This window comes from Terrapene carolina, unplaced genomic scaffold (genome assembly GCF_002925995.2).
Source record: "Terrapene carolina triunguis isolate 2854851 unplaced genomic scaffold, T_m_triunguis-2.0 Scaffold211, whole genome shotgun sequence".
Lineage (NCBI taxonomy): Eukaryota > Metazoa > Chordata > Testudines > Emydidae > Terrapene > Terrapene triunguis.
In genome coordinates, this window is record NW_020664562.1 from 33,347,133 (window position 1) to 33,362,549 (window position 15,417).

Here is a 15,417-nt window from a genome sequence, read left to right on the forward strand (position 1 = left end):
TGCTCCCTTGGCCTTGAAGTGAGGGGGCTCAGCACGTTTACAGGCACTCTCACCTAGTAGCACACAGGTGCTTGCTTCCTAATAAACATCAATTAGGGGCAAGATTCTCTCTTGCCCTCTGCTTCCACACAGAGGAATCAGACTGGTCCCCCTTCCGCCCCCGTGGAGTGCAGTCCATGCAGCATTCTCCAAGAAGCTGAGACTCTCAGTTTTCCTTGCAAAGCATCTGTTCAACTGGTACCTAAGTGAAGTGATGGATGAAACCAGATCCAGTATCTTACTCAGCAGCCCCCTAAATCTCTGTCTCCTGGCCTCTCTCTCTCCAGCCTGCTTCCCGCTAGGTAAGTGCAGGCTCTACGTGATGGCACTATGCAACAGGAGAAGAATGGGCACAGCGAAGACTTTGCTCCCGATCTCCCTCCCACCCCCCATCCTAGTGGAGGAGGAAGGAATCTGTTACAAGTACAGTCCAGTAGCAATTACTTCCCACTGGAGTAAGAGGGAGCCCTCGTCTGTTCCTGAGGCAGTGCAGCTATGTGCTACCTGCCCCTCCCCCCACCCTCGTCAAGGCAGATTGCAGGGTCGATTCCGCAGGCACCTACCATCTTCTATAGGAGAGCAGTTCAGGTTAATATAAATAATTAAACACGTTGTTTATGGCTGTGGTATTCACTAAACCAGTGGTTCCCAAACTTTAACAACCTGTGAACCCCTTTCACTAAAATGTCAAGTCTCGCGGACCCCCTCCTAAAAATGAATATTTCCAGGGATTTTCTCCTTTACCTGAGTATAAATTATAAAAGCAGTGACTTGGAAATATAAAATTTGTTTTTATGACATGCTTATTACACACTATTTATTATTATTTATAATTACAGTATTTTTATTACATTAGGAAAACGGCAACACTCTTCCAGATCTCACTTTCGTAGCTTGTATCACTTTGAATAAGCCTGTTATAAGACAAGGCTCCTATGTTTCATCAAGAAGTATCAGATGAAACAGCATGAAGGTATTTAAGAAGCCAACTCAAAGAATTCCTCCTACACAAGCATTCAGGTCTTGAGCAGTCCAGGCAAAAAACGCACGTTACAACAAAGCTTAAACTTGTTCTTCATAATAATTTTTAAAACAATATTAGCTGCCTATTTCATTTTAAAAACAGCAAAAAATATCCGCCTCCCTTTCCATTTCTTATAAGAAGTCTTGAAGTTTAAATCTCCTCAGTGTGATAGATATGCATGCTTTGATCTGCCTACCTCTTGGACCCTACCAACGTTCCCTCTGGCCGTACAATTCTGCCCTGGCCGGGGGAATAGCCTCTGCAGAAGTAAAAGCTGACTGGGCCACTATAGCTTTAAAAACGTTAATGTTGGGAAGGGAACGATTTCACATGCTGAAGTGTAAGGCAAGTCAATGATAGTTACCGAGCAGTGATCAATGGGTGTAATAACCAGGCGGGCAGATGAGAAATACCCAGCCTTATTGTGTTCACTGACACCTCATTATGGTAATTAATAGGTTTTCTTGCACTGGCAGCGTCATCATCAGCTAGAAATAAAAAGAAAACTGGAAAATGTTGTGAGGAAGGAGCGGGTTCAGAGAATCAAGGTAAGGAGGTGACGCGTGAGTGTACTGAGCCACTGGGCAAACTTGCTCTGTGTTACTTGCCCCTGCGTGATTTTTATCAGAACCAGCCCCACGATAGGGTAGAGTTCTTTCAGGAGTCTTTATTCTGGAACCGCTGTATTTGTGCTTGATGGTGCAGCCACTGGACATGTGGAAGTCAGTGGCTGTTCTAGCCAGGAAGCCATAGACCTCACATGGCATGAATATCTCTCCAGCTGAATTTCTTCAACTCCTGGCTGGAGCACTTAAAAAACCATACTGGGGATCCCATCTTCTCAATCAGTCTCTTATTCTTTATCAGTAAGAATGCACACACGGCAGAGGGCATGCTGTATTGCGAGTCCCACATGTTCAAAAATCAGGAGATTGGCTTTAAAATCACGAGAGTATGTAAAGATAATAGATTTGGTGTTCTTTTTATTTGCCTTCTGCTTTTGGTCCCTTAGGGTGCACTGGGGTCACATTTTGAAGCTTTCTCCACAGCCACGAGGGCTAGAAACTGACTTTTTCTTTAAGAATGAAAGTTGAAATCATCACATATCCTTTTGACTCCAGGAGCTGGGGCTTTAAGGAAAACAATAATTATTGTGAGACTCATGACAAAATCATGAGAGTTGGCAACACTGGGTATGTTAAGAAGCTGTCTGGTCCTTTGATGATGTGCAGAAAGAATGCAAACCTCTCAGGGGTTTGAATTTCACTTTTCTCTGCATTCCAGCTGCGACAGGGAGAAGGAAAAATAAATGAAAATACCAATCCTGTGATATTTACAGCCTCCGTTCCAGTCCAGGAAGTACTGGAGAGAAGCTGTGGTTTAGAGTCTGCCCAAGTTTATATTCAGGACCCTTTATGGCACAATGCCTGCTGCAGTGCTGGGTAATTTTGGACTCCTGACCAGAAACTAAAACTGCTCCCCTCAGTGGGAACCCTACAGTTGGTGCTGGTTGTCTTCTATCCGTTGGGGTTAATTCCCTTTGAGATTCAAGAGACAGGCTGATGCAGGGAGGTGTAATTTACATCTTTCTCCACCATCTTCTGCTAATCTGGCCAGCAACTGATCTGAGATTACACAGTAAAAGGGATAGGGGGTAAAGGCACATCTAACCCTTCACTGCCAGAGGGAGAATCACCACAATATGGAGACTTTGAGAGGGAACAGATGTCAAAGGAAGGAAGTAGGGGATTGCAGAGGATCCTCTAACTTCAGAAAAGAAACGGGGCTTCAAACAAAACAAAGTGTAAGAGACTGAAATACTGAGGGAGAGGGCAGAGATTCAAAACATACATGGAAACAAGGGGAGGAGGAGTGGAACTGATAGGATTCATCAGGTGTTTGGACAAGACTAGAAGGGGAGGGAGAAGGGAAAGGGACAGAAAGATGGGAGAGAAGCAACAGACCCAGGAATCAAAAGGAAGGGGCGATTCTCATTCTCTCTTTTCTCCTTGCTTCTCTCCCATTCTATCCATCTGCCCCTTCCTCCTGCTCTGGTGTCAGACCTGGATCTCTTCTTCCATTTAATGACCTAAGCACCTGCCAAAGCTGATAGTTATTCGCAGACGCAGAAGGCTGGGTCAGTGTTCCATGACAGGATCTATAGCCTCCTCTCCCACCAAGAGCTCAGATGTATAACTTTCTCTTCCTCTAGGTGGAACGATCAAGAAGATCAGTGGAAGATATTAATCCTCTACTCTCTCCACACCCACCTGCTGGTCCAAGAAATCACTATGGGCGCCATGATTTAGTTGAGGGAGAGCAATCTGGTCCTTCGCAATCAGTGAGTCTTATCAAATACCCCTAATCCTATACCATTCTACAGACACCTATTACATCTCTACTTTGTAGCACTGACTGTCCTGATTGCTCCAAAGGGAGTAGGATCAGGCCCTTATTGAGGAGCGTGGCATGTCAATTCTTAGAGACCGGTGGCTTTGTTTCATGATAAACCTGTTTTAATACCTTAATTCTCTCTTTTTATTTGCACTACCCTCCAAGATCACTACACTAAGCATTAGAGCAGGGATAGGCAACCTATGGCACACGAGCTGATTTTCAGTAGCACTCACACTGCCCGGGTCCGGGCCACCGGTCCGGGGGGCTCTGCATTTTAATTTAATTTTAAATGAAGCTTCTTAAACATTTTAAAAACCTTATTTACTTTACATACAACAATAGTTTAGTTATATATTATAGACTTATAGAAAGAGACCTTCTAAAAACGTTAAAATGTATTACTGGCACGCGAAACCTTAAATTAGAGTGAATAAATGAAGACTCGGCACACCACTTCTGAAAGGTTGCTGAACCCTGTATTAGAGAAACAGTGGGCATGTCTACTCGTACGGCACTGCCGCAGCTGTGCCACCGCTGCACATCTGCTGAAGATGCTTCATGCCGATGGCAGAGGGCTCTCCCGTCAGCCAAATAAAACCATCTCCATGAGCGGTAGCTATGTCGGTGGGAGAAGCTCTTCCGCCGACAGAGCACTGTCCACACCGGCTCTTAGGTCGGTGTAACTTATGACGCTCACGGGGGGTGATTTATTCACACCCCTGAGCAACATAACTTGTACCAACTTAAGCTGTAGTGTGTACATAGCCTAAGTGGTCTAAATTATGGACATCTTTATCCATCAATGCCAAAGCTGGGAGAGTGGCGATAAGCTCATTATAATCACAAGTGGGCTGCATTGTTAGCTGACAATAGAAAAAACTAGATTATAGCCAAGACTTTTCAGAAGTGAATAGAGAGACAAGGTTGGTGAGGTAATATCTCCTATTGCAGTGGTGCCCAACCTTATTACACAGGAGGGCCACATAAACCTAAGCACAGTCTTGTGTGGGCCAAACAGATTCTACATATTTTAATAAGGGCTTGTTATGTTGGCATAAGTTATGTCACTGAGGGGTGTGACTAAACCATTCCCCTGAATGATGTAAGTTACACTGACCTAAGAGCCAGTATGGACAGCGCTATGTCGGTGGGAGAGCTTCTCCCGCCCACATAGCTACTACCTCTCGTGGAGGTGGTTTTATTATACTGATGGGAAAGCTCTCTCCCGTCGGCATAGAGCGTCTGCACCAGATGCGTTACAGCGGCATCCACACTTCTAGTGTAGACTAGCCCTAAGATTTAAAGTCACCTGTACTGATTTATATTTTAAGTTCAGCTTGTTTAGTTAGGTTGTTTCTATGTACAGCATTGTCTGTTTACACACTTGTGTAAACTAAAATGGTGTAAACAAGACGACCAAACACGACTGAACCAGCCACTAGTATATTGTGTTGAAGCAGGCCGCTGTTCATAAGTTGGGCACCCCTGTTCCATTAGACCAACAGAGGTTGGTCCATTAGAAGATATTACCTCACCCACCTTGCCTCTCTAATACCCTGGGACAGACACAGCTACAAATACACTGCATACAGAAGTGAATAGTGATTTTGGGTGCTCCACGTTTTGGGTGCCCAATTTGAGACACCTTAAGGGGACATGATCTTCAGAGGGAAGGTTTTCAGCTCTTTCTGAAAATCATGCTTTCTTAATGTCTCTCAATTTAGGCACCCATATTCTCGTGTCAGTTTTGAAAATCTTGATCAATAACTTTTTTGTGTCCTCAAGAGATTTGTGTTTTGGGATTACGCACTTTCTACCCTGTTGTAAGCCCTGTTTTCGTAAATACACTTTTCTACTCACCTTTATTTTACAAGAAATCTACATGTCAAATTGCAAGGGCTTGATTAAATAACAGGTTAAAGGTTCATCTATAATTGTATTGAGTCCCTTACTGCAGTGGTTCTTCACCAGGGGTACACAGAGGTCTTCTGGGGGTACATCAACTCATCTAGATATTTGCCTAGTTTTACAGCAGGCTCTGTAAAAAGCACCAGCAAAGTCAGGGCAAGCTAAAATTTAATACAGACAATGACTTGTTTATACTGCTCTATATACTATATCATTGTTTCTCAACCTGGGAGAGGTGACCCCCGGGGGTCACAGGATGGGTTTAGGTGGGGCCACAAGTGCAGGGCTGGCATTACGGGGTGGCAAGCAGGGGCCCCACAAAGCTAAGATACATGCTGAAGCCAAAGCCCCACAGCCTGGGGCTGAAATCAGACTCCTGAAAGGGGTACAGTAGTCTGGAAAGGTTGAGAACCACTGCCTTATTGGATTACTCCTAGGTTCTGGAATGTGCATGAATGTTCATTTTAAACAGTTCTTCTCTTATTTCAATTGTCCAGTCTTCCTCTCCTCGGCCAAACACTGCACCAGGAAATATGCAACGCCCAGTCCGACTACAGCCACTTCCTGGATATCCTACAGCAGGATCCACACCCAAGACTTCTTCAAGATCCAAACAAAAGCTCTTGGAACTTGAACATGATCATCAGTTTCCCAATGGGGTTAGCCCTTGTTTTTTTTTTTTATGAGAATTACATAGTTTCAGGAACCCATCAGAAAGAATGACTTAAAAGTAGACTAATACTGTACATCTCAGAATTGTGAACCACAGACTGTGTTTAATGCACAATTATTTATCATCAGCTTTTTGTTCAGACTTTCCTTCTTTCCCTTCCTTTTGTTTTGCAAAAGACATTGTCCTACTGACTTCATATTCAGACCTGGATCACAGCACTGAAAAACACAGTGGATGCTTTTTTTATAGAGTAGTCTTTCTTTGGATATAAAATTTTCACTCTCTGTGGAGATTCTCTATAGGGGGAGTGCCTACCTCTTAACAGGGACAGCTGAGGGTATTTGTAGAGGATCTAGATGGAGCTACTATAAGGTGGGTGCATAATTGGTTGGAAAACCATTCCCAGAGAGTAGTTATCAGTCGTTCATAGTCAAGCTGGAAGGCGCATATCAAGTGGGGTCCCACAGGGTTCAGGTCTGGGTCCGGTTCTGTTCAATATCTTCATCAATGATTTAGATAATGGTAGAGAGAGTACACTTATAAAGTTTGCAGATGATGCCCTACTGGAAGGGCTTGCAAGTGCTTTGGAGGATAGGATTAAAATTCAAAATAATCTGGACAAACTGGAGAAATGGTCTGAAGAAAATAAGATGAAATTCAATAAGGACAAATGCAAAGTACTCCACTTAGGATGGAACAATCAGTTGCACACATACAAAATACGAACTGACTGCCTAGAAGACTGCCTAGACTGTGGAAAGGGATCTGGGGGTCCTAGTGAATAACAAGCTAAATATGAGTCAACAGTGTAACACTGTTGCAAAAAAACCCCAAACAACATTCTAGGATGTATTAACAGGAGTGTTGTAAGAAAGATGCAAGAAGTAATTCTTCCGCTCTACTCAGTGCTGATTAGGCCTCAGCTGGAGTATTGTGTCCAGTTCTGGGTGCCACATTTCAGGAAAGATGTGGTCAAACTGGAGAAAGTCCAGAGAAGAGCAACAAAAATGATTAATAATCTAGAAAACATAACCTATGAGGGAAGATTGAAAAAAATGGGTTTGTTTAGTCTGGAGAAGAGAAGACTGGGGGAAAAAGGGGGACGGACGGACATGATAACACTTTTCAAGCACCTAAAAGGATGTTACAAGGAGGAGGGAGAGAAATTAACCTCTGAGTATAGGACAAGACGCAATGGGCTTAAATTACAGCAAGGGTGGTTTAGGTTGGACATTAGGAAAAACTTCCTAACTGTCAGGGTAGTTAACCACTGGGATAAATTGCTTAGGGAGGTTGTGGAATCTCCATCATTGGAGATTTTAAAGAGCAGGTTGGACAAACACCTGTCAGGGATGGTCTAGATAATACTGAGTCCTGCCATGAGTGCAGGGGACTGGACTAGATAACCTCTCAAGGTCCCTTCCAGTCCTACAATTGTATGATCCCAGCAAAGCCTCCCCTTCACCATCCACAGCTGTAAAGGAGCAGCAACCCCCTCTCCTTTCCTCACCACAACTCCTCCTCCTAAGCCAAAGAAGTAGGAATAGGGACGGGGAGCTGCTCAGGTTAGTGGAACCTGCTCACGTGGGTATGTAATTACCTAAAGGGGAAATTCAGCCCCTTCTCCAATAGCTTTGAAGAAAGTGACGTGAATAGGGTTTATGTCGGTAAAGGTATGAGTGGTTCGGGGGCTGTGACCCTTGTGCAGCCACTGCAAGGTACTGCAGTAAGTTACCATGGACCATCAGCCCTTCTCCCAGTCGGCTCCCATGACTGCCAGCTCTCAAATGGGGTGGTTTATGTGGACCTGCTGCAGAGCCCAGTTCCAACACCTGCAAGGGTCTGAGTTTCTTCTGTACACCTGCCTCCTGCTTCAGGGTGTTTGGCTCCTGGGCCCTTGGATGGATTTCATCCTGGAGGAGGAGTAAAGCTCCACTACCAATGGGAATAAAGTCATTTGAAAGGCACTGAGGTAATTTTGTGCCCAATAATTTCATGAAACTCCTTGGTTTCTGCCCCACAAATGAAAGGAAATTAGTACTGCAAAAGCACTGTTAATTCGTACACTATTCTGGCTGGCTGTGGTCAAGAGTCTGCCAGGATCATAAGTAATACTCAATTTAAAAAAAATTAGAATCGGTTAAATTTTCAAGAGACCTGGACCCAGGTCCTTTAGCTGTGCTTTCAGATTCAGGATTTTGCTCGCACAAATCATTTAGCAAGCGAAGTTGTGGGCACCAATTTAGAGGCCCCTGTTTGAAAATGTGAATGTAAAATGGAAGGAACAGTCAGATCATGTCCATCCAGTATGGTCTCGAGTTGTGCTGAGCAGGCTCAGTGTTTGCATGAACTTGGGTTTGACGTGGTTAAATGTGATTGCAGGGAGAGAAAAACATGATGAAGCTTATGAATTCAGTGGATTATTCAGCTGGATTATCCCCATATCAACTTCCCATCATTAACAATTATGTGATACCGGTGCCACCTCCACCCCAAAAAGGAGATAAGAACATAAAGGGAGTTAGGCATGGGACTTCCAGGGGCAGACGCTTTCGCCCAACCACCGCACCAAATGGCTTAGAGCAACTGTTAACAAAGGTACAGTATGTGATCTCTTTTCCACCCCCTGCCCCGATATCTATATTTCTTGCTCCAGAGATGCTTTTACCAGATATGCTGTCTTGAGAGCATGAAGAGGCAGTGAAGTGGTTCAAGAGATGCTGAATCTGGCTAGCAGTGGAAGTAGTGCCAGCCTCCTCAAGGGGCCAGAGAGGAGCAAGATCAGCAGACCAGGGCCAGTGCTGGGGGCACACACCCAAGGCTGTGCACCCTCAGCGTTTTGTCAGTGCCAGAGTTACAGTGAGAGTCTGAGTTGGAGCTCTAGTTTGGAGAGTGCTTTGATGGCACAATCTGGTCCTACATGTTTGCTTTAATGCTGTGCTGAGATATTGTATTGTCTTCTATTCAATGCAGCAGCCTGGAATTGTTTTCCACAGCCAAATTAATTTAATCGAATATATTAATAACCGGACAGACACTAATTCAACTGAGCAGGACTGAAATCATCACTTGGAAGTGAACCAACTCAAAAACTAGCAGAAGCAGCTAGACCCTACCTGTTTTTGTCCTCCTCCCCTCCCTCAGTTAAAGCTTTGTGTACTCCTGAAAACCCAACTTTTGATTGTTTTGTTTTGTGAGCTCTTTCCAAGGATCCATCTATAAAGCATTTCCAATGAAGAAAGTGGTTTTACACATGTGTTCACAAACCTGAATCTAAAATCATTTGTTAAAGAGAATCAAGTGTATCAAACCATTCAACAAGCAGGTGTGTTCACAGAATCAAGATCAGAATGTTGGGAGACTAATCTACTCATGATTTGTCCTTGTATCCCACCGCACCCATTGATAGCCCCATTCAACTAAACAATGTATTTGGTTTCCGTGCCACAGAAGAACTGAAAAATTGGCTTTTATGGTGCAGGCCCCCGGCATAAAGGATTCAGTCCTTTCTCAGGCAGAACTACCATTAACTTCCATAAGAGCTTGCCAGTATGGGGGCTGCATGCTTAAGCCCACATTATAGTCAGAATCATACAAGGCAGATGTGGAAAAGACTAATTGGATCATCTGGTCCATCTCCCTGCCAGGGCAAGATTGTTCTTAAAAGCCCTTAGTCAGCAGCTGTGCTGGAAAATGCTCCATCCCTTTCTATGATGTCATAAGAGAGAGCAGAAACAGATTAAATTTGCAGACTACTTACGTCTTAAAGTTAGCCACATACTTGTGTGCCTTGCTGAATCAAGACCATAGTGAATCATGACGAACTCGGAGGCTGAACTCTTTTCCCCACATAAAACCCTAATCAAAGAATTTTTAATAGTGTACAAATTAATAACAATCAAAGGCTGCTTGCAGAGCATTCACAAATGGAAACATGAAATTAAATACATGATTCGCTATGTAAAGTTCACGCTGCTCTAACTAGAATGGCTTTGCAGACAGAATGGAGGAATTCTAAATGGATTCTATTTGAAAAGTAAACTGACATACAGGAATTATTTAGATGCCAGATCTATAGCAGGGAGGACAGCTGATTTGGGTTTTGGACACCAAATACAGGTTTGGTAATTTCAGATTTGGATAAGCATTTGCCAGATCAAAGAAGAAAATATAATTCATCTATCTGGACCTCCTATGTCTGGTAAAGACACACAGGACCTGATCCTTGGATCTGGTGGAGCTGTGCTCAATGCAGGACCCTAGGTGATGGGCAAACCTAGCTGTATGCTACCTTTGCACGTCCCTGATCTGCAGGGTTGCCCAAGTGTGTGTAAGAACAGCCACAGTACTTTTTTTTTTAACGAATTCCAGCTAGATTAACCTGAGGGTCTATTACGCCATCTGGGGACTGCTGGAGTCCAGCAGCGCTCTGGCCATGCCCCCTTCTCCCATGTACATTCCTGATATGCCCAATGTCCCCATGCCAGGGAATCCTCAGCTGACTCAGTAGGCAGCTGTAAGGCCCCGGAGTGTTACATAGAGTCTGAATCGAGGCCACCGATTTGACACGATTTGCAGTTCAGGAAGGTTAAATTCAGTGAGAGAAAAAGAGGCGAATGAATACTTTAAAAATGTCTCACCAGTGCTGCCCCTTTGTTCACCTCTAGTTAGGAGTCTGCTTATTGAATGCATTTTTTGTGCTCCTGTTGTAGGACTCAGGAAAATTCCATAAGCCCTCATTACACAGCAATGCATCTGTTACAATGATCTACTTAGGAAAAAGTGTGCACTTGTCTCATGATGACACTGATTACAGAGATGAAATCAAAGTCTATCAGCAACATTGTGGAGGAGAAAACCTTTGTGTCTACAAAGGCAAGCTACTGGAAGGAGGTAAGGATTAAAAGTTGAGGCGTTCATTTTAATTCTGGCAACATCTTATTTTCTGGATAAACTGTTGATGTGATATCAAAATGATTTCAGCTGAGCTCACTCAAGATATGCGCATCCAGGGACTTATAAACCAGCTGCCTCCAACCTAAATCGAGATTTACTGTTCCATGATTGAAAATGAGGCTGCAATTACTTTTGCAAATTATGGAAGAAGGAATTTAGAGGAGTGATTTAACAAAATACTGTGGGTTAGATTAATTTGTGGATAGAGATGTATGGTTAATAAAATATTTGCAGGAGTAAACTGTCCCTGAATACTAAATTATCTGTTTCTGAGTAGCAGTAATACATCAATGTATGCTTTTTATTGTTCCAGAAGGAAAATTATATTCTGGGGGCCTGATTCTGATCCATCTTACACTAGTGTGACTCCATAGACTTCACTAGAGTTACTGTGGTGTATATCAAGAATTAGAGGAGAATCAGGCCTGGGAATCTACTATTCCTGATAGCTAAAAAATCACCTCTAGGTTAAGATCAGAAGTCCTCAGATGCAATGAAATCACAGTTGTTCTCCGGCATGGGTGGTTGTGGTGCAGGCACAAGGGAGTTCTCCACAATCAATATACATTACACAATTGTGCACGGTTTCGGCTCTGCCTAGCTGACTGAGGAGGAAGGAGGGGCATCTACAATTAAGGTGGGGAGGGTTACTACAGATCACAATCCTTATTCCAGCCTGGGGATTGGAGGAAGACTTCTTCCCATCACTGCCAATGTTATGGAGCTCCTCTGCATAAAGCCTATACCCAGGAGCAGCACAACCCCCCTCCCCCCCCCATGGTGCCATGCTAATGAGTCTCTGTAACCTGAAGTGATGACTACTATTGCTGAAGGGGTGATTTTAGTTTTCCAGTTGAGAGAAGCATTTGAACCAGCAGTTCTGTTTCACTCAATGAGTTGTATGTAACTGTGTTTTGCTTCTGATTTTTCATTGAATATGATAAAGAGCTATGTATGGTGTCCTACTGCCATTTGCTGGAGAGAATTAGCACTGCTCAGCTGTGTGTCATAAGCCCTATACTGCTAGCTAACAGCTAATGGATACCTTTCTGCAAATCAAGTGGTAGGGGCCTGTGTTTTTGAGATGGGAGGCTCAGGGTTCTATCCTCCCTGCAGCTGTGAAGTTTTGAATAGCTGCAGTGACAATGTCCTAGCTGGCCACGGATATGTTACAGCACCTGCAGGCTGCTGCTGTGGGGGTGGGGACAAGCATGATATTTGTGGATATCAGCAGGTGGAATTTCACAACATAATGCTCTTTAATGCAGATGAGAGGCACAGCGCCTGATCTCACAGGATCCATAGTTTTGGCACATATGAAGACAAAATGGAGGTCACTGGACACAGGCTGTCAATAAAGCATTAACCCCGTTCTCTCACCAATTACAGAGACCTTTCACTTTACCTCAAAGCGGCACCATGGTTTCCCCTTCAGTCTCACCTTTTTCCTCAATGGGATACAGATGGATAGGCTGAGCTCCTGCTGTGAATACAAGCATCGGAAGGGTGCGAGATTGGGAGGCAAGCATGGATACTTTGGCTTTGTGAATGTGGACAGAGCGTCTCCTTGCTATAGGTATGCTCACAAGTGTTTAGACCACAAAACTTTCCCCACTTTTTTTAAAGCATCTATCAAACATTTCACCCATTGCTCTCTCTAGAGCCCAGGCCACATCTCAGATGAATGGGGATCTATTGCCTCCCTTGTCTTGAAACCAGTTACACCTCTACCTCGATATAACGCTGTCCTCGGGAGCCAAAAAATCTTACCGCGTTATAGGTGAAACCGCGTTATATTGAACTTGCTTTGATCCACCGGAGTGCGCAGCCCTGCCCCCCCGGAGCACTGCTTTACCGCATTATATCCAAATTCGTGTTATATCGGGTCGCGTTATATCAGGGTAGAGGTGTAATATCATCTGAATATTGGATCTACTCTTGCAATCTTCCCATAGGCAATCTCCTATTGAAGTCAGTTGATTTTTACATTGTCCCCATTGTGACAGTTCTCAGGGTACCCAGGACTGAGTCACCATGTTACCTCCCATGCCTCCAGTGTGAGGGAGACTTGCTTGTGCTGAACTGGGTATCTGTTCTTTGACACCACAAGCTTGTGAGCCACCTGAGCCTTCTCCTCTGGGCTACGCCAGTCCTCACTTTACCATGCAGGTTAACAATTGGTGTACCCCAGTCCCTGAGCCCCTTTGCAGCATTCCCCTGTAGTATCCAGCCCCCTTGCCACTGACCACTCACAGAAATAACAGGGTCGGTTGTCCCCAAGGGAACAGTGTACACACCAGCTTGTAGGATTCAACTCAGGATCAGCTTCTTGCTTAATACCACAGCACTGATAGTGAAAACAACAAGAAGTTTATTATCAAAGATTCAAGAGATCGTGAGTAAGGATAATGGAAACAAGGGTTTACCTATAAAATAAAACCATAACACACTTTCTAGAGGTTAAACTTAACTAGTAGATTAACCTCCCATTTAATGAAGTTCATCTCACCCAAAGCCTTTTGCAGCATGTTCAACCCAAGCTGGTGGGGCTCCTGTTTTCATGAATGTCAATGCACTGCCCATTTGGAGGCTCTTCTTTGTTCCCCAAATATAGTTCAGCAAACCTTTGAAGTGTATCTCAAGATAAGGTTCTTTTCCTCTGCCGTGTGTTCTTCCTTGTTGACTTCACATCTTTCTGTTGACTTTGTATGTAAATACCTCCAATGTGTTAGCTTACCATGCTTAATTTACGCGCCGACAGAGAGACAGGTGAATAAACATCTTTTGACTGACAGGAAACCTGTTTCTCCACCTCTGCTGTGATACAGAATCTAAACATATTTTCAGTATTCCCACATAGCTCCTTACATAGTAACTGTCCACACATTTCACAACGATATTAACAATGTGTGTGACCCTGACTTTCATTTAAGACCTCACATGACATTCTTTGTTGAACCAGAATGCACAGACCAGAATCAGGATATTCTTGTAACCCCCTTGCTAGTTGACACTGAGGGGTTTTTGGGTTACAACCATGTTTTCTGTTTCCAATATGCCAGAGAGTTTTGAACTGAAGATGTATAGCAGGGATAGGCAACCTATGGCACGTGTGCCGAGGCGCCACGTGAGCTGATTTTCAGTGGCACTCACACTGCCCAGGTCCTGGCCACCGGTCCAGGGGGCTCTGCATTTTAATTTAATTTTAAATGAAGCTTCTTAAACATTTTAAAAACCTTATTTACTTTACATACAACAATAGTTTAGTTATATATTATAGACTTATAGAAGGAGACTTTCTAAAAATGTTAAAATGTATTACTGGAACACAAAACCTTAAATTAGAGTGAATAAATGAAGACTCGGCACACCACTTCTGAAAGGTTGCCGACCCCTGATGTATAACTACATCAGAGCATTTGTCGGAGGAAGTTGGAATATATGTCAGCATGGGAAGGGGCAAAAAGGGCCTTTTGTCAACCAGAGAGGCACAGAAGATGGTTTGGCATTGTTGGATAAATATGTCAGCTGGATGTTTATGCTAAAAATGATAAGCAGTGACATAGTTTAAATGGCGCCATAGTTACTTATCTGTAGGTTCCAGAGTTAACAATCCATTCATTTCAGTGAGTCATTCCCATCTCTCAGACCTATTGTTGACTCAGGCAGACATCACTAAATCAGTTTACACTCAGTTGTATTCTTAAAGTTTTTCTAGGCCACCATGCAAGCTAGATACATAATTAAAACAACAAGAATAAAATCTTAAGATTCAGGAGCACAATTCTGCCTCAGCATTTGAAGTCCACAGTAATTTCCCTGGCTGCAGAGTAGGCCAATATAGGACATTGCCCAGGATGCAGAAAACAAATATGAGCACAACAAAGCATTCCTTTTGTTCGTGGCCAAAGACAATGCCATGATCAACAGCTGGAGCGTATGCCAAGAAGTTTCAGTTTTAATTTAAAAAAAAAAAAAATCTGTCTGCTGGATTTTCAAGACAGTGTCACACAGTAGAACTGCTGCTGCCATATATAATTTTTATTCTTTTCATAATATATTTTTAAAACAACAATAAACAGTTGGATGCAGCGGGGGAAGCAGAGAGAGGAGAACCCCTATAGAGCCAAACTAACTTTTTAGATAAACACTAAATTCTGAGGAAAAATTCCATGTCTTTCCACTTCAAACTAACATTTACATGATTTATGTAAATGTTATGCTATAGTTGCTGTGACAAGGTTTTCTGAGGAGTGAAAAGCAGCTGAATTAGGATGGAGGTACTGTTTCAGTAAATATCCAAACTAGCTCAAATCTCCGCTTTTCTGTGTGCATGTGTGTGTGGCAAAGAAAGTGAATTACCTTTATCTAAAATGATATGAGCCTGGAGAAATGGTTCAGATTATTTCATATTGGAACA

General features: G+C 43.3%; 1 protein-coding gene across 1 annotated transcript in view; it reads left to right on the plus strand.

Annotated features, from left to right (window-relative positions):
- The window catches only part of LOC113407366 (glutamate-rich protein 3-like), a 65,939-nt gene that overhangs the window by 23,230 nt on the left and 27,292 nt on the right, over window positions 1–15,417 (plus strand). Inside the window, exons 4-9 of the mRNA XM_029912388.1 lie at window positions 1,522–1,611; window positions 3,276–3,404; window positions 5,866–6,027; window positions 8,424–8,639; window positions 10,754–10,934; window positions 12,387–12,573. Of these exons, the coding sequence (XP_029768248.1) occupies window positions 1,522–1,611; window positions 3,276–3,404; window positions 5,866–6,027; window positions 8,424–8,639; window positions 10,754–10,934; window positions 12,387–12,573 (965 nt within the window). The remainder of the gene's footprint in view (window positions 1–1,521; window positions 1,612–3,275; window positions 3,405–5,865; window positions 6,028–8,423; window positions 8,640–10,753; window positions 10,935–12,386; window positions 12,574–15,417) is intronic.